Below are 26708 nucleotides of genomic sequence, written 5' to 3'. Positions count from 1 at the left end.
GCCTCTCTTGATGACAGCCGATACCACTCAAGAGGCCTAGCGTTTTTGAGTTGTAGCGGCCTCCAGCTGGCAGGAGTACCCCGTCCAAGACTACCCCATCCCTCGCCGTGGCAACCCTAGCCCTACCGCCAGCTCGCGACGGCTCCGCCCCACGACGCGTCCTACAGCGTTGATTGACATTCGCACCATCAAGGACATTGACTCCAGCTAGCATATTGAACCATCGCTAAAGTACATGACCCGTCGTGTCGATGACTAATGTCACTTCCTCAAACCATCGACAAGAAAGAACACACCTTGGCTCACTGGACGACACGCGACTGCAGCGGTGGCTGCTTGAGGACATACCCACAGTCCAGTCGATGCATGCGCAAGTAGGCAACGACGTCGTAGCTGTGGAAGATGTCGTCGAAGAAGGCGCGACTTGCTTCCGCGCGATGCGTCACAAGGAACCGAATCGTGGACCAGTGCCGCGACGTGGAGGGCGTTGGTCGAGCAACGCCCGAGCCGGCGTTTACGCAGCGTCTCGAGGAGTGCGACGCTGTGGGCCGCCGCGGCACGGTCCATCGTAAACACCTCGTCGCCGGGTCAACGGCAATATCGCGCTGTTGCAGAAACGTTGGCTAGAGCTGCATCGCCAGTGCCGCGTGCTGGCCTTTGGCTTGCACAAGACGGCGCCGTGTCCTGCCATTCGGTGCGCCGTCGCAAGCGCTTCAGACAGGCCGCCCTGAAACTGCGTCATCTCGTGTTGGTCAAGACGACGAGCGCGATGCCGAGTCGCGTGCGTAGCTCGCATGCGGAACCATATATATATAATATAAACGTGTTCCGCGTTATCTTCATTATGACACAAAGACTTCGCATACGTAGCGCTACGCCCGAATGGGTGGGCGTTGGCTCCAGCACTTGGTCGTTGGGAGTGAGCTGCGCCCGGAGAGATCCATCCTGTGACCCCACTCGCCGAGTCATAGCTCGCGCGAGGTCGTACGCAGGCTCCTGTACTCGGACCACCCGACAGAGGAGTGCAAGCCGTATCCTGTCAAAAAGGGTGCATGGCTGGGTTCGTGCTGATGACCATGTGTTTTCTCACGCATCTGAGTCGCCGTTGCCGCGACTGGCGCCACCGTCGTCGGTCGGCTTCCGAGTTCGTCGGACCAGCACGAGCACCAAGTAGCTTCAGAACGTTCCACGCTGCATTGCCCCAGCGGCCGCAGGACCTCGGCGAGCAAGGTGCCCCAACCCACAAGATAGACAAGCGGTGTTTATTACGACACGACATGGACAACGACTAGCAAGCGACTAGGAGACGACGGGTGGCGCGGTCAGCAGCGTCTGGGCCTTGCGAGACCATGTGCGCACGACGTGTTGCCAATGGCGCTTCTTCCGGCATATGAGCTGCGGGTACTTGGCCTCCAAATACGCAACGATGTCGACAAACTGCCCTTTCCATGCGCGTTCGAGCCCCTCCTGCGTGCAGCCTTCGGTCCGGTGGTCGCCGAGGAAGACGACCATCTCGAGGTGCCCGGCGGCGGCAGCGGCGTCCATGGCTGCTGTCGTGCACCGCCCGAGGCCGCGCGCGTGGAGCCGCCGGACGAGGCCAAGGTCGCCGAGACGCGCGGCCGCGTCGATCGCGTAGAGAAAGGCCCAGTCGCCTTGGGGCGTTGTGAGCGCTGGCGCGGCGTCGAGGAGGCGGTGGGCACGACCGAGATGGCCGTCTGCTATGAGTTTGAAGAGCACGCGGCAGTAGAAGACGGGCTTGGCGCTGTACTGGGCGAGCCACGGGTTGAGCGAGTAGCAGAGGTCGTCGAGAATGCGTGCTTGGCGCGCGCACGCCTTGGCCAGGTCGCGCGGCAGGCCATGTTGGAACGCTGTGATGACGCGAAACACATCAGGCTGCTCGAGCAGCGTCGTCCACGCCGTTGGCGTCACCGACTTGGTCGCTGTGCGTCGCATGGTAAGTTGCCAAGTGGCTTCTGCGGGTTCGATGACCAACTTCAACATCGCACGTCGTCGTTGTCCTTCGGTGGGCGGACGGAACGCAGCAAGGAAGCGTCATACAGGTGCGTGTGGCTGTGGCCAATCCCAGTCCCATGGAGCGCTGCGTGAGCACGTCAAGGCACGGCGATGCTCATAGCCCGTGGCTCGTCTATGGGGCACAGCAGTGTGATACGTCCATCGATGCCGAGGAGCGCACATAAGGACGCACGGTGACGTGTTGCTCGTACAATTTGACTGTGTCGTCGCGATCGATGATTCCACGTGTGACGAGGCGCGACGGCGGAGGAACAGACTTGGCGCACCGTGCCTCTTTTCTCAAGGACTCCTCGCTTGTTCCTGATGGCGTTGTAATTCGGATGGCGTGGACGTTTGCTCGCCGGTGGCGTACACGGCATGTGCTCAACCTAGCGCTAGGGCGATGACAATGATGCGTGCTTCCCGATCATGTGACCACTGGGGTCGAGGAAGGCGCCCACTCAAACCAGCACACGGACGAGAGTGATAGGATTCCATGGCGCTGTTCTTTGCGCTCAAGCAAGAGAGATCCACTGCTCGCGTTTGCGTGTCGCCCACTGCGTCCTGTCCACACTGGCGGTGATGCAATGCAGCTGCGACCCATCTTGAGAAGCAATCTGCGCACCACGCCGAGGTTCCTAGCAGCTCCGAACGTAGGCGTGCGTACGCCTCGACCACGTTCGCCACGGCCATTTCGTATCCAGCACAGCCTCGCATACGACCCATTCCTGGAGCTTGCTGCGTTGCTTTTGTATAAGCGCTGCCCACACAGCGTGCGCCACCCGCCTGCATCGTGTCGGGCTCGTGGATCCTCGGCGGCGACCGCTCGTTCCGGCGGCTCGCACTCTTCTACGCCCACAGTCTCCCGACGCTACCATTGCTGAGCTTCGTGGGCTTCTACCTCTGGCTTTCCTGGCTCGCCTTCTCGTTCGTGCTGCAGCTCATGGTCGCACCGCCAGCGCAGTTTCGCCGACCATGGTGCATTGCGCGATACCGCCAACCACCGCAGCACCTATGTCATGCGTAGAGGAGCGCATGGCCCATGTACATGCAGCCCCAAGGGTCATCCACAAGGCGGTGATGACCCCTGGTCGAGCTCCCTTCGGCATCGATCCTCACTTGCGGTTGCCTTCAAAAGCAAATCTCAATCGCCATCGTAATAAAAAGCATATTTTAATCAATACATTTATTGCAGAATACAAATATATAATCAAAAGTGCATAAAATCAAATTCGAACAATGAATTGGGCGAAAACCTCTCACTTTGCATGTCATCGATTTGATGGGCCCCCTCCTTCGTAATCGTCGGAAATAGTGTACTAAACTTTGATGCTGCGTCGTTCAGGTACGTTTTGCGCTTTCACTAGCGAGTTGAGAGCGGCTATCCGTCCAACAAGTGCGTGGACAATGATTGCACGCAATGAGTAGGCTCGACATGGCATGCAGAGAAGGCTACGCACGATGGTAGCATTCCATACGTTAAATAGTGTACTATCCATCTTTGCGATCGGTCCCTGGTGGGGTCCCTCAAAACCTCTATAATCCGATACAAATGACTGAGCAAATGCCCACCACAAACCGTTTTTGCTGGCTGTCCATCCACCTGCGCCATGCTGTCCCGCGCCGCCGTCCTTCATCGCCGCTTCGCGACGGCCGTCCGCTACCACGCGCAAGGCGTGCCCACGGAAGTCCTCAAGTAGGCGCTCCATGTTGCGCGTGCGTTGGAGGCTCATGCTTCGAGTAGGGTCGAGGATGTGGGCCTTTTGCCCAAGACGCTCGGCCAGCACGAGGTTGCGCTCAAGTTCTTGGCCGCGCCCGTGAACCCCGCCGACCTGAGCATGGTCATGGGTGGCTACGGCATCAAGGCTGCGCTGCCTGCCATTGGCGGTAACGAGGGTGTCGCCCGCGTCACGGCGGTCGGCCAGGCCGTCTCGACGCTCAAGGTCGGCGACCGTGTCATCCCTGCCGCTGCTGGCTTTGGCACGTGGCGCACGGAGGCCGTTGCCAAGGAAGCGGAGGTGCTTGTCGTGCCCGAGTCGATCCCTGTTGAATACGCGGCCACGTTGGCGGTACGAGCGCCGTTGGAGGTTGGACGTGGACCGACGCAAGCGCGTTGTAGGTGAACCCGTGCACGGCGTACCGCCTCTTGGCCGACTTTGCCAAGCTTAGCAAGGGCGACGTCATCATCCAGAACGGCGCCAACTCGGCCGTCGGCCAGGCCGTGATCCAGCTCGCGGCCCTCCGCGGCATCCAGACGATCAACGTCATCCGCGAGGATACCGACTACGCCGAGACGGTCGAGCACCTCAAGGGCTTGGGCGCCACGGTCGTCATCGCCGACCACTACCTCGGCTCGGCCGACTTCAAGCGCCTCATTGCCGACCTCCCGTCGCCCAAGGCCGCCTTCAACTGCGTCGGCGGCCAGAACGGCCTCGAGATCACCAAGGTCCTCGCCAAGGGCGGCGTCGCTGTCACGTACGGCGGCATGGCCCGCGAGCCCGTCATGACGTCGACGACGGCGCTCGTCTTCAACGACATTTCGCTCCGCGGCTTTTGGATGACGGAGTGGGCCAAGCACGCGCCCGTCGAGGAGCGCAAGGCCATGCTCAAGGTCCGTGATCCGCCCATATGTCTATGGCGAGCTCATGCTGTGGTGAACGTAGGAACTGGCAGACTTGATGGCGGCGGGCAAGCTGCGCACGTGGGTCGAGACGCACCCGTTCAGCGACTTTGACGGCGCCTTGGAGAAGGTCATGAACCGGTCGACGAAGCGCAAGGTCGTCTTGTTGATGGAGTAAGAAGCCATCGACGCGAGATATCTGCCAAATGAAGAAGTAAACCCAGACGTGCCACCAATATACCACCATGACGTTGATTTGCTTCATGGTGCTGTTGCGTGTTGATACCAGCAGCGAGCAAGCGATGGCCCTCGCCGACGCCAGCCTCCTCCGCGCATGCTGGCCCTCGTGGAGGCAGCCACGCAGAGATAATGCGGCCGCGCCAAGCGGATGCGAGGCGTCTGCGCCGGCGAGTAGCGACGTGGTCTTTGTCTCGTATTAGGCGAATCGACGGTCGTCGCCTGGGCATGCTTGCCACCTTCAAGGGTTGAAGTTGCAGTCGACCGACGCGCCGATGGCTCCATGTCGGCCGGTGCACGCCGCCGACATGGCCAGCGAATGCCGATGCAACGGCTTTGGCTTCCTAGCGCTTGCGTCTCTCGCATCGCGATGGTCGCCTCACGCTTCATGCGCCTTGGGGTCGGCGCCGAGTTGGCAGATGCGAACGAGCATTTCGCGATTGGCAGCTGCTCGAGAGTCGTAGTAGTACCACCTCCGACGACAAACCGACGATGCTCGACCGTACCGCCACGACCAAGGGCGTCCTACGCTGGCGCTGGGCGGTTCTAAAGGACCAGGTCTACGAAGACGGCTTCCACAAGACTGCAATGCAGAACAAGGTCAACGACGTCAAGAACGACGTGCTCTCGCGGCCGGCGACGACGACGTTCGAGGACTTGACGCGGGCCCTCGGCTTTGAGCTGCGCAAGAGCCAGCGCCAGCGCACCATGGCGAGCTGCATGGACCTCGACGTCCGCCTCCGCCTCGTTGTCGCCGAGGCCCGCGACAAGGACGGGCCCATCATGGTCGCGCACGTCTTCCGCTCGTCGCACACGCCGACCGACCGCAACTACCGCCAAGCCGGCCGCGCCGCGCTCGCCGGCGACTTTCTCATCCACGGGTAGCCATCCCTTGCATCTTGATCGAGGAAATGCAGGCAGCGACTTGCTCCGACGACCCTTGTCGATGACGACTGCAACATGCTTCATGGGCCATGTAGGAGACATAACGACGCCTGGACAAGCAGTCGCATGCGTCGACGCATGTAGGTACGCAGTAGGAAGACGGGCATCAGCCCTCTCTCGAGCAGTGGCGAGCGAGGCAAGGGGTCTCGAAGGACTGGAGGTCGGACGAGGCCAACCCCGGGGAGTGCTTGCTTGGCGAAGCATGCTCGCGTAGTCGGGGCCTCGCTCTGGGATGCAGCAAGATGGTAGTGATGAACGAGGTAGATGAGGCCCTCTGCAACTGCGCTTGCAGTGGTAATAGGTTGGCTCGGGAGGGACAAAGGTCGTCGATGGCTGTATACTACCATCGCGCTCATCTAAAGAAAGGAGGTCCAGGTCGACCTCAGGGTAAGATAAAGGGGGTATCGTCTGCACTTCGCATTCAGCTGTCAGTAGCGGAAGCCATTCGAGGCGAGAGCGTCGGATCTCGATGTTTGTATCCAAGGAGCCTAGACCTCCATCTCCTTCGTCTGCCAAGCGACGGTATTTCTTGTATGCGTGCTGCAGCTCAAGGTACGTCCAAGGGTACGTGGCAGTGGATCGTGCAAGATGTTGCGATCGCGACTATTTGCTGGCAAAGTGTACACGACGAAAGGACGCGCCACGTCATTGACTAGAGGTAGGTATGCCATACTGTGTCTCCTATTGTTGGTGGTTTGATACCGATCTCGCTATGCGAGCTATGCACAAGCTTCGTGTCGACTGGTGAGTCGTTAGTGGTGTGGGTCTCCACCTTGCCCTCCACAAAGCCATCTCTTTTGAGTGACGACGTCGACTCGATCAACGCTAACATGCCGAGTGCGTTGACTGATGATTCTGGACGCGGACTCTCGTTAGAACACAAGGGCGACCACGGCGTTTAGAGTTACTCGCTGTTCACGATTAGCAAGGTCGACTTGTTGCATACTTGTACAATACATGTATAGAAAGGTTCATCAGTAGCAGGTGCAAATCCATCGGCAAATGGCTTCGTTTGAATGCGCATCGAAAACATCCATTAGCTTGCCACGTCATAAGCTTGTTTTTTGTATTCGGGACAAAGCCACGCATCCGAATCACGGAATGTCGGGCCCCACATTCTTCATTTTGCACCATGGCGAGCGTCGTGCTGACGTCGGCGCCGCTGACTGCGCTCCTCTTTGGCTTCCAATTTGGCGTCTACGAAGACATCCGGTGTCGCTTTCTCGAGGCGCGCACCGTGGAGTTGGTCACGACGTCTTCCAACCGCGCCAGTGTCTACGTCTTCCCGCCGGGCTTTCGGCCCATCTACGACAGCGACGATCCGACAATGCCTATTACCTTCCTGTCCCCGTACACACTCGGCTTAGCTCGCGATTGCTTGCGCGATGCGCGACTTCCACTGCATCTTGCGATCTACGAAGGCGACTTCTCCGTGACGCGGCGCATTCTGGCCTGTCGCCCAGACCTCGCCTCCGCCGAGGCCATCGACGTCGCCTTCTGCCACAGCCGCTTTGAGATTGCCTCGTACCTCATGACCTTACGCCAGCATCTACCGCAGCTTGGCGAGCACTTGTTTCCGTGGACACCAAACGGCTACGACAGTCCCATCGGGCAGCACTTGCCAATACGTTGTGTGGTATCCCACTGCTCTGTAGCCCATCTTGAGCTGCTGCGAGCGTACACGCGCAAAGGGTGGACAGACAATACCTTGCGCAAGGCCCTCCTCATGCGCTCGTTGGACGTCGCAACGTTCCTCTACTCGCAAATGCCCGAGACGCACTTTGCTGAGCTCGTGAACGAGGCAGCCTGCAGTGGCATGCTCGCATTCGTTCAGATGCTCCATCGCGATGGCCATACGTGCTCCATCGACGCCGTCGAGCAAGCTATTAAGAGTGACCACCTCGACGTCGTCCGTTTTCTCCTTGAGGAGTGTGGAGCCGGGCCACGCCAGTACACCATTGTGGTGGCGGCAGCCTACAACCGACGCGACATCGTCGCATACCTCCTCTCACTGGACGACGACAGCCTTCAAGTCCAGGTCGCGTTCGCTGCAGCACTGCGCCGTAGCCACGTGGATATTGTGGAGCAGCTCTTGGCCTCCGGTCGGGTCTCGGTGCCGCACGGAGCGGTGTCCTCAGCCCTGTGAAGAAAGCGCCTGAGCGTCGCGCGCTGTCTTCTCTCGCACGGCTTCCGCCTTGACGTCGCCTCCATTGACGCCAACCTCCTTCGCACGTACACCGACGACACAGCGCCGCTACTCGACCTTTTCCGCGAATTTGGTATCGAACCGCCGACAACCGCCATGTAGCAGTGTGTAATTTCTTATTCCAAGTGAACAGTCCGCCTCACGCAGCCCATTAGCCAAGTCAATGACACTCGCACATCATCGCTAGTAGGATTACATCGTCGCGCTTCACACATGTAGTAAACCCTTATCTCAAAACGACATGAAACTCTGCATTGACCTTCCAAACACTGTTTATACGAAACAGCGTTTGCAGTCAGATGCCTCTGCTGCCGCCAAAGCCGCCGCTGAAGGCGCGTCACGACGGACCCACACAAGATTCGACCGTGTTATGTGTAGTATAGTTAGTTTCAGTTCCAGTCTCCTCGATGTCCAAAGCCAAACGAGTGAAGAAGCGCAGGGCCTCGACGCCACACCCACGTATGAGGAGATGCGGAGAGCGCACGAGCTCCTGCACGGACCAAGCCTCCAGTCGACATCATCTTCTTCAAGAGGGTCATCGCCGCTGTCGACGCCAGTGGCTCAGCGTTTGCAAGCGTCGCACCAATTTTGTCCTATTCGAGGCGCCGGATCCCAAACCCTACATTGACGGCTCTTGCGACTGCCAAGGCGCTCACGCGCACCAGAACCGCGACACCTGCACAGTATGCACACTACCAGCCACTGCTGCTCAAGCGTCTTCAAGAGAATGGAACGAACTGCCGACCATCGCCATGTAGCGCTCACATCACACCGACGTTTCAATGCACTGTTTGTGATGTGCAAAACACTGTTTCAGAATGCGGCTCAGAAATGATTTAACCACTGTCCGGAGAAGGAGAGATTCTGTCAACAAGAAACAGTGCACCGATCGCAAAACAAACACTGTATATGAAAGAGAAACAAACGACTGGATATCGACATCGATCGTCGATCCCACGATATTAAACGAGCGGCTTGTCGGCCGCCGGGTGCGCGTGGCCGTGCTTGGCGGCGTGGGCCTCGGCCTTGCGCTCCAAGAAGGCGTGCCACACTTCGCGGCCGCCCTTCTTGAGGTACCAGTAGTAAAAGCCCGCGATACTCACGACGACAGCGGCGACAATGATGATGCCAAAGACAAGACCGGTCGTGCCAGCCTTGAAGAGGTACGTCAAGGCGAGCGCGATGCCCGGTACGATCAAAAAGAGCAGCATCAGAAAGAGACCTGCGACCATCGGCCACCGCGCGCTGTAGAAGGCGAGGCGGCGCGCCCAGTCCAGGATCGGCTTGCGCGTGATCGGGATCGGGTAGAAGAGGAAGATGCCCCAGATGTTGAACCAAAAGTGCACGAGCGCGATCGCGACAGCGTCCGGCGACCCCGTCACCCACGACGCGAGCAGCGCCGTCACGGTCGTGCCGAGGTTGGCGCCAATCACGATCGGGTACACCTGCTCGAGCGTGATGAGCCCGAGACCGGCCATCGGCGTCAAGGTCGAGGTGACCACCGTCGACGAGTGCACGCAGAACGTGATGAGCGTGCCGAGGAAGATGTTGACGTAGCCGTTAAAGTCGAGCGCCTTGCGGATCGTCTTTTGCGCCGAGCCGCGGAAGAGCTTTTGGAGCATGTAGACAAGCGAGACGAGCGACATGACGAGGAGCGTAAAGCCGATCGCGAGGCAGATGCCACCGATGGCACCGCCGCTCATCGAGCCGCTCTTGTACGACGAGAGGAACGCGCCGCCCTTGAGAAACACCGCCTTCTCACACGTGACCTTGCCGAGCGACACCTTTTCAATCATGCTCTTGTCGACGCGGATGAGCTGCTGCGCGAGCGGGTTGACAATGATGTCGACGGGCGACTCAAAGTACGCGTTGGCCTTGCCGCCCGACATGGACATGGAGAGGAGCTCGAGCGGGTGGAAGACGAGCTCGATCGGGAAGAGGACGATGACCGACCAGATGTTGTACATGTCGTGGACGGTCGCGGCCGCCATCGCGCGCTCAAACTGGTCGCGCTTGCCCATCTGCGCAAAGGCGACCATGATGCAGGTCACGCACGTGCCGACGTTGGCGCCCATGATGATCGGGACGCCTTGGCGCACGGTGAGACCCTTGGCGCCCACGAGGGCGACGGTGATGGACGTGACCGTGCCGGACGAGTGCAGCATGGCGGTCGAGACGACGCCGACCATGAGACCCGCGATCGGGTTGTCGGCAAACGCGAACGCCGACTTGGCTTCGCAGCCGAGGAGGAGCGAGAACGACTCGCCGATCCACTTGACAGCGACCATGAAAAAGTAGAGCGAGCTCATGGCCAGCACAAAGTAAAAGATGCCCCAGAACAGCTTCATGTACCACGGGAGGTTGGCGAACGTCTTGTCCTCTTCTTCGAGCTTGATCTCTTCGTCGGCGTCCGTGTAGTCAATGGCGGCGTTGGGCGACCGACCCGCGAGGCCCGGCGTCATGACGACGTTGGCCGACTCGGACTGCAGCACCGTTTCCTTGGCAGCGACCATGCTTGGTGGTCAAAAGCAAATGCAAGAATGAGGTTGAGACGTAAGTGCAATCTCGCCGAAGCAAAGTTTTGCGCCTGGCTTGGTGAGGAATCTGGACTGTCGAACAGCTGTTTGCGAGCTTGGGCCGGCGCGGGGTACCACGTTAGCTTGTTGCTTTGGCGAAAGAGACATACGACGTGTCAAGATTCGAGCCGGATTCGATCACATGAGGTTTGAATCTACCTCGCGTCGTTGCCACTTGTGGGTGCCGGTGTGCATCTAGAAAGACAGTAGCGACGCTTCAGTTCTGGCTTGTACCGGGTGCTTCAACCGCGCTCTGGTTTCTTGAAGGTTGACGGTCGTCTGTCCATTCCAATGGTCGCAAAAAGTATACTAGCAAGATGGATGATTCGCGTGGTCCAGGACGCGGTGGCGCCGGCAGCATGGACAGGTGCGGTAGCTAGCACGCTCTTGCGCAGCGTGGCTCACCGCATGCGGCCGTACAGGTCTTCGCGACGGCCCAAAGCCGGTACATGTCGCCCCGTTTGAACTCTGGCGACGGCTGCGTGGGTTCATTCGTATCGAATGCCATGCTGTCGATGCTAGGGAGTGGAGTGATCCGGTGAAGAGGACTCTACAACACAAGAACGTTTGCGTCTAAGGTACGGTACGCAATGCATTCCGGTATAAGGTTATAGTGATTCGAGTCTAGTCGAGCTTGGACCGGCGACGGCGGACGGCCGACGCGGCCGACGCCGGCGGCGAGCTGCTGCCCTTGGGCGACGACGGGGGTTCACGCGCGCGGGCAATCGACGACGGCTTGGACGACATGACAACGATGACGCCGAGCGCGACGAAGAGCACGCCGAGGCCAAGGACCCACGCCGATGACGACGGGAGCGCCTTGACGTGATACACCATCTTGCGGCTACCGTCGGCCTCGACCGACCACGCCGCATGGAGCTGCTGGGCAGCGTCGCCGTCATTGTCCACCTGGACGACAAGGGTCGCGCCGTCCGTTGTCGTGAGCGTCCACTCCTTGGCGGCCTCGGGCGTCACGTCGGGGGTCGAGAAGGTTTGCATCGCGTGGGCGGTCGCGAGGTGCGCGTTGAGCGCGTCGAGGGCGAAGCGGGCAACGCTAAGGTCGTGCGTATGGGCGTCCGTGGCAGCGGCCACCGGGATCGGCGCCGACTTGGCCTGCGCGAGCGCGAGCAGCGCAGCGACGAGGAGCAGGACGCAGCGAGGGTACTTCATACTACGAAAATGACTGGTGTGTTTGGCACGCATCGCGCAATCGACGCGGTGATTGGTAGAAAACAGTGCAAAGTGAGCGCAATAGCGCTTGTGATTGGCTGAAAATCCAGATTGCCACGTGGCGGTGCTAGAAAGGGCGCGTCTCTTTCTGCTCCGTTGAAAAGTTGGCGCCGAGACGGCGGGCCATGTCTTCGACTCGCGCAGTGAATAGGGGTGCTATACATTAGAGTAGACATTTGCACAGACTGTCTTTGCCGCAATATTGTCACTCTAATTACGCTGGCCTCTACGTAGCTTTGCTGCCAACCACAAAGCCTGGAAGGCCTTTATGAAGCGTGTCGTCATGGGCTTCACTCGCGGCCGAATTTGCATCCGGGTGGCAACAGAAGCGAAAGACGAGCTCCGCGCCGCCGCCTACGCAGCCACAGCCACAGCCCGGCGCGCGAATAAAGAAGGGGATTGCTAGTCTCTATGTATCTCTATGTATGCAAAATCTTGATAACAACGAAGATAACGCGAAACACGTTTATATAATTACGCGTTAGGCAGCAGCTACCATGGCGACGTAGTCCATACTATGGTCGCTGGCCGCCCTAGCAGCGAGGGTAGCCACTAGAATGAAGTGTCCTTTCATGTCATTCCGGTGTGCAATAGTCGAGCTGTACATCAGCTGCCAATTCCTGCTCGAACAGTGTCGAGAGGTCACAGGTACATCACCACTCCCTGGTTGGTCCCAACAGCCCAACAACCAGAGCGCGTCCCAGGAGCAACATCGGTAGTTGCTGCCAGTCTGGTGCTCAAGTACAGTAGCTCCATCATGAACCACCACCAATGGTGTTTATGCCGGTGACTTGTAGTACCCATGCGTATAACGTCGGCCATCCACGATGCGCGTCCATGCGCGGCAAGTCAGATGGTGACCGTCCGTGAGAGGAAGGACGCGTCTCTGCCACACACGGGTGCCTTAGGGGTGGGGTCCGAACGGCAAAGCGTACGACTAAGTGCTTAGAGCCTGACCATCGACACCTCGGCCCTACAACAGCAAAGGGCCCGATGCAGTCCCAGAGCGATCCTAGAGCTTCGCGGAGGAGCCATAGCGTTTCTTGCCAAGCTGATTCGTTGAAGCGGATCGCTGGCGTCCATCCAAGCAGTCGGCCGTCCAGATTCGAGCTGCGCTTGGCCGTAGGAGCTGACAGAGGAAGCGGAGACGTCCGAATCAAGGAGCTTCCGAGATCCTTGAGCTCACATCACGCCACGGTCCACGTGGATATGGGTACACGGAGACAGCCACGTAACCAATCGCTGTCCATGCAACGGAGCGGCTGGCGACGTAGCGTAACGTGACCAGCAGCGTCTGGGCAGATACGGCGGCAAGCTCCGCCGACGACAGCCGCACAGCAGATTCAAACCTGATGTGATCGAATCCGGCTCGAATCTTGACACGTCGTATGTCTCTTGTGGCCTATCAAAGGTGCCACGTGGTACTGCGCGCCGGCGCAAACCGGCCACACATCTGGTCGACGGTCGAGATTCCGTTCCAGTTTGCTACAAAGTGGATCGCTAAAAACACTGAAAAATATTCAAAAAATCCTCTGCTCCTCAACCTCATTCTTGCATTTGCTTTTGACCACCAAGCATGGTCGCTGCCAAGGAAACGGTGCTGCAGTCCGAGTCGGCCAACGTCGTCATGACGCCGGGCCTCGCGGGTCGGTCGCCCAACGCCGCCATTGACTACACGGACGCCGACGAAGAGATCAAGCTCGAAGAAGAGGACAAGACGTTCGCCAACCTTCCGTGGTACATGAAGCTGTTCTGGGGCATCTTTTACTTTGTGCTGGCCATGAGCTCGCTCTACTTTTTCATGGTCGCTGTCAAGTGGATCGGCGAGTCGTTCTCGCTCCTCCTCGGCTGCGAAGCCAAGTCGGCGTTCGCGTTTGCCGACAACCCGATCGCGGGTCTCATGGTCGGCGTCGTCTCGACCGCCGTTTTGCACTCGTCCGGCACGGTCACGTCCATCACCGTCGCCCTCGTGGGTGCCAAGGGTCTCACGGTGCGCCAAGGCGTCCCGATCATCATGGGTGCCAACGTCGGCACGTGCGTGACCTGCATCATGGTCGCCTTTGCGCAGATGGGCAAGCGCGACCAGTTTGAGCGCGCGATGGCGGCCGCGACCGTCCACGACATGTACAACATCTGGTCGGTTATCGTCCTCTTCCCGATCGAGCTCGTCTTCCACCCGCTCGAGCTTCTCTCCATGTCCATGTCGGGCGGCAAGGCCAACGCGTACTTTGAGTCGCCCGTCGACATCATTGTCAACCCGCTCGCGCAGCAGCTCATCCGCGTCGACAAGAGCATGATTGAAAAGGTGTCGCTCGGCAAGGTCACATGTGAGAAGGCGGTGTTTCTCAAGGGCGGCGCGTTCCTCTCGTCGTACAAGAGCGGCTCGATGAGCGGCGGCGCCATCGGTGGCATCTGCCTCGCGATCGGCTTTACGCTCCTCGTCATGTCGCTCGTCTCGCTTGTCTATATGCTCCAAAAGCTCTTCCGCGGCTCGGCGCAAAAGACGATCCGCAAGGCGCTCGACTTTAACGGCTACGTCAACATCTTCCTCGGCACGCTCATCACGTTTTGCGTGCACTCGTCGACGGTGGTCACCTCGACCTTGACGCCGATGGCCGGTCTCGGGCTCATCACGCTCGAGCAGGTGTACCCGATCGTGATTGGCGCCAACCTCGGCACGACCGTGACGGCGCTTCTTGCGTCGTGGGTGACGGGGTCGCCGGACGCTGTCGCGATCGCTCTTGTGCACTTTTGGTTCAACGTTTGGGGCATCTTCCTCTTCTACCCGATCCCGATCACGCGCAAGCCGATCCTGGACTGGGCGCGCCGCCTCGCGTTCTACAGCGCGCGGTGGCCGGTGGTCGCGGGTCTCTTTCTGATGCTGCTCTTTTTGATCGTGCCGGGCATCGCGCTCGCCTTGACGTACCTTTTCAAGGCTGGCACGACGGGTCTTGTGTTTGGCATCATCATTGTCGCCGCTGTCGTCGTGAGTATCGCTGGCTTTTACTACTGGTACCTCAAGAAGGGCGGCCGCGAAGTGTGGCACGCCTTCTTGGAGCGCAAGGCCGAGGCCCACGCCGCCAAGCACGGCCACGCGCACCCGGCGGCCGACAAGCCGCTCGTTTAATATCGTGGGATCGACGATCGATGTCGATATCCAGCCGTTTGTTTCTCTTTCATATACAGTGTTTGTTTTGCGATCGGTGCACTGTTTCTTGTTGACAGAATCTCTCCTTCTCCGGACAGTGGTTAAATCATTTCTGAGCCGCATTCTGAAACAGTGTTTTGCACATCACAAACAGTGCATTGAAACGTCGGTGTGATGTGAGCGCTACATGGCGATGGTCGGCAGTTCGTTCCATTCTCTTGAAGACGCTTGAGCAGCAGTGGCTGGTAGTGTGCATACTGTGCAGGTGTCGCGGTTCTGGTGCGCGTGGCCGCCTTGGCAGTCGCAATAGTCGTCAATATAGGGTTTGGGATCTGGCGCCTCGAATAGGACAAAATTGGTGCGACGCTTGCAAACGCTGAGCCACTGGCGTCGACAGCGGCGATGACCCTCTTGAAGAAGATGATGTCGACTGGAGGGCTTGGTCCGTGCAGGAGTTCGTGCGCTCTCCGCATCTCCTCATACGTGGGTGTGGCGTCGAGGCCCTGCGCTTCTTCACTCGTTTGGCTTTGGACATCGAGGAGACTGGAACTGAAACTAACTATACTACACATAACACGGTCGAATCTTGTGTGGGCCCGTCGTGACGCGCCTTCAGCGGCGGCTTTGGCGGCAGCAGAGGCATCTGACTGCAAACGCTGTTTCGTATAAACAGTGTTTGGAAGGTCAATGCAGAGTTTCATGTCGTTTTGAGATTAGGGTTTATTACATGTATGAAGCGTGACGATGTAATCCTACTAGCGATGATGTGCGAGTGTCATTAACTTGGCTAATGGGCTGCGTGAGGCGGATTGTTCATTTGGAATAAGAAATTACGCACTGCTACATGGCGGTCGTCGGCGGTTCGATACCAAACTCTTGGAGGAGTGCAAGAAGCAGCGCGGGGCTCTTGCCAAGAAGGGCTGCGTCAACGGCAGCGACGTTAATGACACCGCTGTGTAAGAGAAGGCAGCGCGCCACATCGAATTGTCTCTCTTGTAGCGCAGAAAGAACAGCCCCCGCCGGCACATTCGTACGACCCGTCGCTAAAATCTCGTTGACGATTCCTGCGTCGCCGCGCTGAAGCGCCAGCGCGAGTGCGTCATCGATGTCCAAGTCGACGTTGGCCAGAGAGAGAAGGTACGCCACAGTATCCCGTCGCTCGTAAGCCACGGCCTGGCCAATCGCATCGCAATGGAGCGCGACGCCGTCCTCGATAAGAAAGTGAACGATGTCGAGGTACCCGCGCGCAACCGCACTCGAGAGAGCGTCGGCAGAGCATGCGTAGCCATCGCGACGCAGTAGGTGCACGAGGGAAACCTTGCCGGCTCTTACTGCCGCGTCCAAGGCGCCAGGAAAGCGCGTCTCGGGCTCGTGGATATAGATGTATTCGGCCATGTCGGGCGTGCGAAAAGTGATGGCTGTGCGGAGAACGTTGTCTGTCCACCCGACTGTCGTGTACGTTTTTAGTAGTTGCAGCAGCGCAATGTCGCCGTAGGTCGCGCAACTCTCCGGCAAGTGCTGCCCCACGGAGGGGATTCCGTCGGTCGATGCCCATAGGTGCTCGCCGAGCTGCGGCACATCGCGCCGCAAGGCCATGAGGTACGAGGCAATCGCAAAGCGGGTGCAGTAGAAGGCGACGTCGATGGCCTCGGCGGAGGCGAGGTCTGGGCGACAGGTCAGAATGCGCTGCGTCACGGAGAAGTCGCCTTCGTAGATGGCGAGGTGCAGCGGCAGTCGGGCATCAGACAAAGAATCGCGAGCTAAGCCGAGTGTGTACGGGGACAAGAAGGTAACAGGCATTGTCGGTTCGTTGCAGTGGTGAATGGGCCGAAAGCCGGGCGGGAAGACGTAGACGCGTTCGATCCAGAGAGAGGTCTTGACCAACGTCAAGGAGCGCGCCTCGAGAAAGCGATGCCGGATGTCTTCGTAGATGCCAAATTGGAAGCCAAAGATGCGCGCGGCCAGCGGCGGCGACGTCAGCACGACGCTCGCCATTCGCAAATAATAAAGTCGCGACGGCTGGTCGCAGCAACCTTAAAGCTTTGATTTTGTATACCATACAGTTGAAACGGTCATGACGTGGCAGGCTGTACGATGTCTATTCTTTCGATGGCCAGTTTGGTTTGGTTTGGGACTGCTCGGACATGTGGAAATGTGGTATATCGTCTTGGGTGGAGCGCTGGGTGGAGCGATGCCTTTTCCAGCATCCCTCTGCCAAGACGAGCTCGTGGTCTATGCCATGGCCTTTTTAACAGGTTGTGGCAGAGGACCTCAATACCATAGAAACCCCATGTGACTACATGTAGTCGTCCAGGGGTCCCAAGCGACCACCGCACATAGGTTCGATCTAGGTCCCACACGACGCGGACGACGTTGACAACGGTTTATTGGCTGTCGGGCCGCTGCCTCCGCTATGGCCATCGCCAGTGCGAGCCTCGTTGGCTCGGTCGTTGCCGACCATTCACGTGTGAAGTGGCTCATACGTCGACACCTTATATACCAACCGCAAGCAAGCGCAAGGTTGCTCTGCGCCCCAAAAGACAGTCATGGACTGACTGGGATCTTTCAAAATGGCGGGCTTGTAACCGCTGGCTTCGGCATCCGCCGAATGCACCGATATAGTGTAATACGGTAGGCCTATTTTCGGCACACGCCGGAGAACGTGCCACGTGCAACTATCCGGACAATGGTCCGACGTCCCATTCCAGCAGCAAGGAGGCAGTCGAAGGATCGAAAGCCGATTACTACGTCGTGCAAGCACTAATACGCATCGCTGCCATCGCTCTCTCACCACTCTTTTTGACTTCTTTACGCCATAGTAGCGTAAAATTCAATATACACTATTCTCGCCACATTGCACCACGTATCCGGATTTTTCAACAAATACTGTGAAAAACTATCTTTAGCGATCTAAAAACAGCAAGCGCGATGGCTTGGACGTCATTCCGAGATTCGCCGAGACCTCATGGCCGTCCGAGTCCTCGCCGCAGTGGCCATCGCTGCCGCCAGCGTGCATGGGCAGAGCTGGCCGCCCGCGAACCAGTGCTCGGCCACGGGCTTTGCCTCGTGGACAGCGCAGTGCCCGAGCCTTCTGGCGACGAACGCACCGACCAAGGTGACGCAGCCGCAGACAGGCAGCCTCAAAGCGACGAACCTCTCGACGCTCGACACGCTTGACCAAGCGCGCGTCGTGCTGCAGGGCCGGTCGGCCGTGCAGGCTATGGACGGCCTCCGGTCCGAGTCCGCCGCCTGGTACAATACGTCGCTCACCAACATGATGATCGCGTTCTGCCACCTCACATCGACGGCGGCCGACCTGACGCGCTGCGTGGCCAACACGAGCACGAATGCGGCGCGCGACCGCAACAACGCCTGTATCGTCGTCCCGGGCAATGGCTCGTGCGCCGCGCTCCCGGGACAGTGCGAGCGCCTCGCCAACTGCCTCTGGCCCACGCCCAACCCCAACATTAGCGTACCGTCGTACCTATCATCTCTAAACGCTCATGATGGACACTATTGTCTGTAGCCGCGCCAGCCCCGGTACACGCAAGCTCAGATCGATACGGCGCTGGGCTGGGTCCAACAAACGTACGCCGAGTCGCTCGTGCCGTACGCTGCACCAGGGTACGCATCTCTAGGCATACGTATCGAGGAGCTCACAAACGGGTAGGATCACGCTGGCGGTGCTGACCTTTTTGGGCTTTCTGGCGTTCTTCGTGCTGCGCTGCGTGTGCAACAAGTGCGGCGGCCGGGACCCGATCGAGCGAGGCTACACGTGGTGCGCGGTCTTGATCCCGGGCATTAGCTTCTTCCTCTTTTCGCTCGCCATCTTCATCTGCAGCGTCGCCGCGTATATTCAAAACAACAGCGTCACGGCGCGGGTTCGAACCTCATGTACCGTCGTCTTTTTCTCATATTTCGTTACGTAGATGCACGATCTGTTTGCATCGCTCAACGAAGTACTCGCCAACGCGCAGGTCTACGCCAAGAACCTCCTCGCACCGCTCAACGCGATCGAAGCCAGCCAGGCGGCGACCGTCTCGGCTATGAAATCGGCGCTCGGCAACACCGACTGGATCGTCGCGGGTGCCAAGGCCCTTCAGGTACTCTTGTCTCTACCTCCACCATCGCTGCTCATACGCGCAAAGACCATGGGCGCGGCCATCGACTCGACCTACTCAAGTGCGTTTCCGACAACGTGTGTGAACAAGGACAGCGTGTGCCTCCAGTGTCCGGTGGCTCTCTGCGGCGGCGCGACGACCCAAGCGCGTACGATTACGGCTGCGATCGCAACGACCGCGTCGCAGCTCGATACGACCTTCCAGCTCGCGCGCACCACCATGTACGACGGATCGGCGACTCTCTTCAACGCGATCAACACGGCGCAGTTCAACCTCGACGTCCTTGCCGCTGCGACCAACAACTCGAACGCGGCCGTGAGCACCGTGCAGACGTCGTTTGACGAGATCTCGTACGGCCGGTCGGGCCTTGTGCTATGCATCTTTATCCTCGGGCTCTTCGTGTCGCTCCTCGGCATGCTTGGCTTTGCGCGTGGCGTGTGCAAAAACAACTCCAAGATGGTCCACCTCTTGCATGTGAGCTGGATCCTCGGTGTCCTTCTCTGCATCATCAGCTTTGTCGTTGCCTCGCTCTTGATTGCAGTCTCGGCGCTCTGGTAGGTTTTTGCGTCTATGTTGTATCAACTGTGTATCAACTTTGTATCAACTGTAGGTACGACGGCTGCAAGTACCTCGACATGATTGTCAACAACATGGCCCCGTACTTTTCGGCAGAAACTTCAGGCATCCTCACGTCATGCATCCAAGGTACTTGTGCCATCGAAGGATGGAATATGAAAGGACAATGTAGGTACAAGCACGCTCGCCGCGCTGCAAATGACGCCGGCGTATACGGCCTCGTGTGGCCTCTACGAGCGTCTCTCGGTCGCCCAGAGCGTAGGACCTAGATGTTTACGAACCATAGCGCTGAAAACGAGGCTAGGTGGCGCCGCTCACGGCCTTCCAGCAGCTCCAGAGCAACCCGATTACGGTCTACAGCCTCGGAGACTTTGGCTACTCGGCGGACATCCAAGCGACGCTGCTCTCGGCGGCCGTGCGCGACATGCCGCCGCAAAAAGTAACGGCATCGAAGGTTGAACAGCTCGAGACGCCGTGGGACCTCTACGAGTCGACGCTCGCGAGTTCGGGCTGCAAGTCTGATGATGCGTGCGTTCATCACTGCCTTTTGCATAAGATCTAAGTCGTCGTAGGGACCCGTCGCTGTGCTTTATGCAGAAAAAGTGTAACCCAGGCTCGGCGTGCCTGGTCTCGTTCCAGGATGCGCGCGTGTACGCCAAAGCCGCTGCCAAGATCCAGAGCACCTTGTACATGATGAACCAAGACTACCAGGGCAACACCAACTACAACAACTCCAAGGGCTGGCCGGGCGGCAGTCAGAGTCTTCTGAACGCGGGCCTGACGTATGCGACCAAGCTCAATGCGTTCGTGACGACGCAGCTGCCGCCATTGACCAAGCTCAGTGTGTGGAGTCAAATCAACGCTGTCGAGTGTACGAGTGACGCAGGCTGCTCGTGGATCAACCAAGAGTATGCGATCGTGCATGACTTGCTGTGCCAGGATCTGCTTGGGCTCTGCCTCAACATTGCCCTCTGCGTCTTCCTCGTCGCGCTCTTCCTACTACCGCTGGCCGTGTGTGGCATTCTCTTGCAGAAGCGCCTCCGAGGCATCCGCGGCGGTACATGCCACGCTTGTACGAGTCTGCAGCTCAATGTTGATGTAGGTACCTACGGCAACATGGAGCAGCCCGAAGCGCCCGCCCCCGGCGTGCAGCTCACGCCCAAGCAGAAGCTGCAGGCCAAGCTCGATGCGTTGACCAAGGGTCCGCCGACGGTGTAGAAGGACCTTTTTCATTATTAGTTTTTGCATAAAATTCCGTCTTTTCTGAAACTCGAACATTGCCGTTTTGCGACAAAAAGGGGTGGCACCTTTGTACCATCTAGTTGGGGACTACTATGCTTTGCCGCTGTAATAGCCAGTATCGATCAAAAAGCTCGTGAGGATCTTGGCTGTCGGTAGTGCAAAGGTTACGTGGCCCAAGCTTTCTCCATCAAGTAGCATTCATGCAGTGGATGGCCTTTTCGGAAACGTCCAAGATGGCGCCATACCCTTTTTTGGCACGCGCCATTTGAAAGATCGTTTGGGAACCAATGAAACGCGCGCGTTGGTGAAACGACGCGCCAGTGGCCACCACCCACCCAAGCGCCTATTTATACAGGACGTCGCGCCCAAAGGCTGCCACTGTTACTTTTGAGCCGCCGCCATGGCCACGTTCAAGCGCAAGGGCTCGATTGTCCAAGACCCGGCCCTGAACCGGCTCAAGCAGCAGGGCGCGACGGCCACCAACGTGGCGTCGCCCAAGGGCATTTCGACGAAGAAGGTTCATCCCTTTTAGCCCACCATGGGTTTCAAATGCCTTGTCTAGCCGACGACCGAAGATAATGTGCATCTCGCTCGCCGCCGCTTGAGCGTCGTCAGCGACAATACACTGGTTGAAGGGCTGGCCAACGTCTCGACTGCGGACCCGGACGGTGTCCAAGACGGCACGGCCTCGATCGGGTGCTACGCCGGCGTGAGCAAGAAGGGATATGCGCCGTACAATCCGCGCAAGAAGAACCAAGACTCGATGATCATGCAGTACGATGCATCGAGCAAGTCGCTCCTCCTCGGTGTCTTTGACGGCCACGGTGAAGCGGGCGACGGCGTCTCGCAGTTCTTTCGTGCGCAGTTTCCCGACGAACTCTTCAAGCACGCGGGGTTTGCACCGACGGGCGACATGGCCAAAGACTGCGAAGGCATCAAAGGTACACTCCTTTTTAGCCGTCGACGTGTCTCATAGTCTTTTAGCGGCCATGACCTTTGCGATGAACGCCGTCGAGAAGCGCGTGCTCCGTGACCAGAGCATCGACACCGAGTTCAGCGGCAGCACCGGCGTCGTTAGCGTCATCCGAGACAAGTGCGACCCCCTTCGAGCCTCGCCAATGCCTCATTTTTCGTGGATTTTAGGCTCCTTGTCGTCGGCAATGTGGGCGACTCGAGAGTCACACGCGGGTATGCCCAAGGCGCTACGATTATTGCTGAAGCCGTCTCGGACGATCACAAACCGGACCGCCCAAACGAAAAGGCGCGGATTCTGGCCGCCGGTGGCCGTGTCTTTGCAGTCGAGTACGACGACGGTCCGTGCTGTGGGAAGCCACACGTTTGCGTCATTTGATTCGTAGGCATCGACGGTCCACCGCGTGTCTGGCTCGGTCACATGGACGTCCCGGGCTTGGCCATGTCGCGGTCGCTTGGCGACGCAGTCGCGCACACGGCGGGGGTAGCGGCATCGCTCTCGGCAGCGTGTGTGGCTTAGAACGTACTAGGTGAGCTCGGAGCCCGAGTTTTTTACGCGCACTTTGGACGCCACCGACAAGTGTCTCGTCATTGCGACGGACGGGCTCTGGGAATTCATGTCGGACGAGGAAGTGATCAAGATGGCGACGGCGCACACGGACCCCAAGCAAGCCGTACGTGTTCTTTTGGTTTTACTATACGTTCTTATGAATGGCGTAGGTCGATGTCCTCATCTTGGAGGCAAACCGCCGGTGGATGAAGGAAGAACAGGTCGACACGCAAAGATGTGGGTACCCGCCTCCTCATCTTGCGCCAACTAGGTCATCGACGACACGACCGTCATCGTCGCGTTCGTCAACGTCCAATAGACGTACTATAGATCCATACGAGAGCTACAACACTGCAACTATCACAGTATAAATCGACTTTTGCATTCTGGACTTCTGGTGCATTCGGGTATTCTGATGTACGTCGTGTGGAAGAGACGTGCGCGAGTTCGTGTGGTCGAGCGCGGTACGAAGGCGTCTCTACTCGTTTACAAAACATTGCCAAAGAATCGGCAGCGCGGTTTGCATGGGTGATCGCCGCCAAGACGACACGACCGTTAACAGCACATCGGACTGTCGCTATTTGATGCTTCTCGATGGCGACAGCGAGAACGTCTCGACCGCACGTCTGAGTAGCCGAGGACCTCTTTCGCGGGCCGTCCCGCGAACGTTCTTGCGGCGCTACAGGGCTCGGCGTTGCTTCTTGTGGCTGCCACAACGCGACCGACGACGCGACTGTCGCCAATTAGACTCGAGTGTTCTCAAAAGCATTCCTTTCGAGTTCGTACGAGTCCAGTTAGCTACTCGCTTTGTGAAGACACATCTTCTTTGTCCGCAAAGAAATCCAGCAGTGGACCGGAAATTGAACTTATCCATTGCACGCGCGAGCCTCCGAACGTTCTTGTGGCTGCCGGGCGTCGTCAAACACTGGTTTCAATATGAAGTGTCGCTTCATACAGTGTATTCTTCCTGGACCAAAGGCTCATCTGAGAACCTTACCGCCGCTGCTACCCAACGCGAGATCCAAACAAGATCGCGTATTTGAGCTTCAAAGATCCTGCAGAACGACGACGACGAGAAAAGGGCGGGCGAGAAGCGACGACCTGGACGTTGATCGTGTCGACTCGACCTAGTGGACCAAGCTAACGTAGCCCGATCCGAGACATGCATCAAAATGGTCGTGCTTCGAATTTGTAAAGCATCTAATCGGCAAGTGTAGGATTTCTTCCGAGGCGACACGGACCGGCGACGAGGACTTGCCGTCATGCCCCACGCGATTCCTCATTGGCGTAGCACGAGCCTATCACGCGAGGGGATAACCTGATGCACCACGCGTCATGGCCCGTCTTGCGGCGCGGCCGCGGTGCCGGCAAGTATGTGTGCCGCGCGCGTCAACAATGCGAGATTGGCACAAGGAGGGTGGTATACGCCAGCGAGTCACGGGCCGAGCCCAACCTCATTGGCCGTGAGCGTCAGCCTATGAAACGCCGCGGGGCCGAGACGTGGACTACAGGCTACGTTCTTATTGGCCGCCGCATCTGAGTCCATGGTCCTCAGAAGCCACGTACGACTTGGCGTGCCACGGGCCAAGTCGCCCGCACAAACAACCGTCGTGTTTTCGGGTCTCGCCAACGCGAGACCATCCCACGTTCCTCGTCGCGAGCTTCAACGGCCATCTCACGCGTGCGATCGTGGTGCCTGTCCTTGCTGCTGGCCAGGCGTCGGCGCTCTTTTGGTGGAATAAGCACTGTTCTTGGTGATTGTACTCGGCAGCAAGACACAGCGCCCAGCTGGGTAGGAAAACGCTGACGTTGAGAGGGTAGGACCAGGCCAAATGTGGCCGCAAGTCATGCTCGAGTGTCAAAGTGCAGCTGTATATTCCACACACCGAGCATTTGCTCCGAGTACTACTTGAGGTAGCCACAGAGGAACGCTTCTTCCAGCATCCTGCGAGCGCGTCGTTATGCCCGAGAGAGCAAGCTCGCTATTAGCCCGCATGCGCCACAGCCAAATAGAGCTTGCTCTTGCTCAAAGTAGGATATCGCTGGAACAATCAACCCAAGAGCGTCCTCCCTTCTCCCGACCCAGCGACGACATACCATCTGCGTGAACAGCTGCTTTGGAGCTTGCCAGCTGGCGCTTAGTGGGATTGTGACGCCCAGCTTCGAACCCTTCGCCGACGGGCGAGTGAAAACGCACCGGCCAATCAAAAGCGCGCAAAAACCCAGGTCACGATACCCGCCCAATCAAAAGATGGCGACAGGCGATTGCCAAGTCACTTGACTTTGATTGGCTCTGGAGCCATTTTCCGTCGCCTTGAAGCCGCCGCAAGCGACCAAGTTGCCATTTCCAAATTTGCTCGCCTCGATGCACTCGACGACGACCTCGAACATGCAGTCGCCTGAGCGCCGCTTTGGCTGCCACATCCCTGGCTGCGGCAAGCGCTTCAAGCGCAAGTTCACGCTGCAGGAGCACCTCAACACGCACACGGGCGCGCGCCCGTACGTGTGCGACTACGACGGCTGCAAGCGCTGCTTCTCGACGCACGGCAACCTCAACCGCCACAAGTTTATCCACACGGGCGAGAAGCCTTTTGGCTGCACGACGTGCCTCAAGCGCTTCTGCACGAAGGAGAAGCTCGTGCGCCACGTCAAGACGCACACCAACGGTCTGCGCGCCTATGCGCCCGCCGACATGACGTCGTTCCGCAAGGCGTCGACCTCGACGGACGACGAAGGCAGCCACAGCGACTGCAGCATCGACCTGCACCCAGTGCCCAAGCCAGCGACCGCCAGCGACTACTGCTTTGACGACGAGTTCCTCTCGAGCAAGATCCACGACGAGATTCTGCTCGCCCTCCAGTCGCTCGACGTCGAGCCGACGCCGGCCGCAGTGTGGCCGCAAGCGCCGACGACCATCAACAACAACAACAACCACGACATGCTGACCGCGCTTTGGGTCGACGAGGCCCCGATCATGGCGTTGCCCAAGGCCGCCGAGGCCGAGCCGTTCCCGGTCACTTGGAACTTGGACGACCTCGACGACTTTTACACGATCAAGCCCGAAGGCAACTGGTTCGTGCCCGAGCCGTTCCCGCAGACGGCTTAAACGCCCCGTCCTGTGTAGACGCGGCAGCTGCTCCACACCCTATTTAACTAGGAGGCGCAACGCTCGCTTTCGCGCAACTCCGGTTCCGCCATCGCGCAGTCTTGCGACCCCCGACCTCGGTTGTAGCAATCCGTACTAGTGCTAGTTTTGTTAGTCATAGGTAGTTAACTTTCTCGATATCCAATCGCACCGGCGACCGCCCAGTCCATTGGCCTTAAGTGGCTCGGACCCGGCGCCGCCCGTGTGTTCTCCTCCTCCATATCTTGCCACATCCTTCTTGCATCCATACGCAGTGCAGCGACAGGTCCTGGTCTGCAGAGATGCGTCCACAGGCTAAGAAGCCGATGCTGTTGATGATGCTACGGCAGCAACGGAAGAAGGAAGTCCCTCGGGCGCACGAGGTACCAAGAGAGCCGCAAGAATCGATCGCTGGATTCGCCTGGATTCGCCTGGATTTGAAAGCAGAATCTGAGATTTCCAGCGTTTGCAGAGCGACGAGGTGTTGGCGATTGCGCAATGCGTCCAGATTCTTCCTGTGGCGAGGCGGCTTAAGGACGGGCGCCACCCATCGTAATGTGATTGGCCATAATGTAGCCAATCAGCGACGATACAGGAACGTTGGGTCAATCGGGTGGCGAAACGTCTGGCATTACGCACAGGCGGCATGGACCGCGCCGACTCCTTTGACCTTTGTTGCCATCCACTGGATCTTTAGATTCTGTTTTGGCTTGAAATGCTGTTTGGGACAGTCCGACCAACCACCAAATCTGAGATTGGGGTGTCGATCCCACAGCGCGCCACGTGGGAGGCAGCCCAACAAGTCGAAATTCTCTGCACATTAGGATTCTGCGGGCTTCGCAGGGCAGACAAGACGCCCGAGCAAGATACGATATCGCCGGCTTCGTAGGAAGCCTCGAGAAGACTCTGACTGGAATGGAAGCGTGGAGCACTTCAACAACGGCGCAACCTCTTCTCAGCCCATTTGAGAATATGCTAGTCTCCGTACACTCGCAGACACTGCGAAGTCGAAGAAGATCCCTCCTGCTTGCTCTGTGTCACGATCCGACTTGATGGTATGCATCTTAACACTCTGCTGATTGTATCAGCTCTGGAGCTGGCGGCGAGTTTCGCGGCTGCCAACCGCTCGTCATTGCATCGAAGCGCCA

General features: G+C 58.5%; 11 protein-coding genes across 11 annotated transcripts; 7 read left to right on the top strand and 4 right to left on the bottom strand.

Annotated features, from left to right (window-relative positions):
- Positions 1-1245: 1245 nt before the first annotated feature.
- SDRG_12089 (hypothetical protein) lies at positions 1246-2015 on the bottom strand. The gene has a single exon (XM_008618149.1). It carries the CDS (start codon positions 1999-2001, stop codon positions 1300-1302), a length of 702 nt encoding a protein of 233 aa, XP_008616371.1. The 5' UTR covers positions 2002-2015; the 3' UTR covers positions 1246-1299.
- Positions 2016-3586: 1571 nt separating this feature from the next.
- On the top strand, positions 3587-4897 carry SDRG_12088 (hypothetical protein). The gene is made up of 4 exons (XM_008618148.1): positions 3587-3709; positions 3758-4082; positions 4133-4624; positions 4677-4897. The coding sequence occupies exons 1-4, from the start codon at positions 3624-3626 to the stop codon at positions 4809-4811; spliced, it is 1038 nt and encodes a 345-aa protein (XP_008616370.1). The 5' UTR covers positions 3587-3623; the 3' UTR covers positions 4812-4897.
- Positions 4898-5302: 405 nt separating this feature from the next.
- Positions 5303-5804, top strand: SDRG_12087 (hypothetical protein). Its single transcript, XM_008618147.1, has one exon. It carries the CDS (start codon positions 5363-5365, stop codon positions 5753-5755), a length of 393 nt encoding a protein of 130 aa, XP_008616369.1. The 5' UTR covers positions 5303-5362; the 3' UTR covers positions 5756-5804.
- Positions 5805-6947: 1143 nt separating this feature from the next.
- On the top strand, positions 6948-8275 carry SDRG_12086 (hypothetical protein; the record flags this gene model as incomplete). The annotated part of the gene is made up of 3 exons (XM_008618146.1): positions 6948-7416; positions 7471-7928; positions 7968-8275. The coding sequence occupies 3 exons, from the start codon at positions 6948-6950 to the stop codon at positions 8121-8123; spliced, it is 1083 nt and encodes a 360-aa protein (XP_008616368.1). The 3' UTR covers positions 8124-8275.
- Positions 8276-8903: 628 nt separating this feature from the next.
- SDRG_12085 (hypothetical protein) lies at positions 8904-10854 on the bottom strand. Its single transcript, XM_008618145.1, has one exon. The coding sequence runs from the start codon at positions 10532-10534 to the stop codon at positions 8984-8986; it is 1551 nt and encodes a 516-aa protein (XP_008616367.1). The 5' UTR covers positions 10535-10854; the 3' UTR covers positions 8904-8983.
- A 305-nt stretch (positions 10855-11159) lies between these two features.
- SDRG_12084 (hypothetical protein) lies at positions 11160-11814 on the bottom strand. Its single transcript, XM_008618144.1, has one exon. It carries the CDS (start codon positions 11798-11800, stop codon positions 11222-11224), a length of 579 nt encoding a protein of 192 aa, XP_008616366.1. The 5' UTR covers positions 11801-11814; the 3' UTR covers positions 11160-11221.
- Positions 11815-13385: 1571 nt separating this feature from the next.
- SDRG_12083 (hypothetical protein) lies at positions 13386-15013 on the top strand. The gene has a single exon (XM_008618143.1). The coding sequence runs from the start codon at positions 13404-13406 to the stop codon at positions 14952-14954; it is 1551 nt and encodes a 516-aa protein (XP_008616365.1). The 5' UTR covers positions 13386-13403; the 3' UTR covers positions 14955-15013.
- Positions 15014-15663: 650 nt separating this feature from the next.
- On the bottom strand, positions 15664-16970 carry SDRG_12082 (hypothetical protein; the record flags this gene model as incomplete). The annotated part of the gene is made up of 1 exon (XM_008618142.1): positions 15664-16970. The coding sequence occupies one exon, from the start codon at positions 16968-16970 to the stop codon at positions 15816-15818; it is 1155 nt and encodes a 384-aa protein (XP_008616364.1). The 3' UTR covers positions 15664-15815.
- Positions 16971-17888: 918 nt separating this feature from the next.
- SDRG_12081 (hypothetical protein) lies at positions 17889-20890 on the top strand (the record flags this gene model as incomplete). The annotated part of the gene is made up of 9 exons (XM_008618141.1): positions 17889-18447; positions 18502-18599; positions 18646-18856; positions 18905-19078; positions 19124-19650; positions 19707-19881; positions 19977-20188; positions 20245-20729; positions 20775-20890. The coding sequence occupies exons 1-9, from the start codon at positions 17941-17943 to the stop codon at positions 20888-20890; spliced, it is 2505 nt and encodes an 834-aa protein (XP_008616363.1). The 5' UTR covers positions 17889-17940.
- Positions 20891-21229: 339 nt separating this feature from the next.
- Positions 21230-22827, top strand: SDRG_12080 (hypothetical protein). Its single transcript, XM_008618140.1, has 8 exons — positions 21230-21431; positions 21477-21855; positions 21899-22007; positions 22058-22227; positions 22273-22370; positions 22417-22560; positions 22607-22657; positions 22708-22827. Exons 1-8 carry the CDS (start codon positions 21315-21317, stop codon positions 22753-22755), a joined length of 1116 nt encoding a protein of 371 aa, XP_008616362.1. The 5' UTR covers positions 21230-21314; the 3' UTR covers positions 22756-22827.
- Positions 22828-24755: 1928 nt separating this feature from the next.
- Positions 24756-25803, top strand: SDRG_12079 (hypothetical protein). Its single transcript, XM_008618139.1, has one exon. The coding sequence runs from the start codon at positions 24802-24804 to the stop codon at positions 25540-25542; it is 741 nt and encodes a 246-aa protein (XP_008616361.1). The 5' UTR covers positions 24756-24801; the 3' UTR covers positions 25543-25803.
- The last annotated feature ends 905 nt before the right edge of the window (positions 25804-26708 follow it).

The sequence above is a fragment of the Saprolegnia diclina genome (assembly GCF_000281045.1).
Source record: "Saprolegnia diclina VS20 unplaced genomic scaffold supercont1.46, whole genome shotgun sequence".
Classification (NCBI taxonomy): Eukaryota; Oomycota; class Saprolegniomycetes; order Saprolegniales; family Saprolegniaceae; genus Saprolegnia; species Saprolegnia diclina.
Note: the sequence above shows the minus strand (reverse complement) of the source record. Positions and strands in the feature narration are given on the sequence as shown.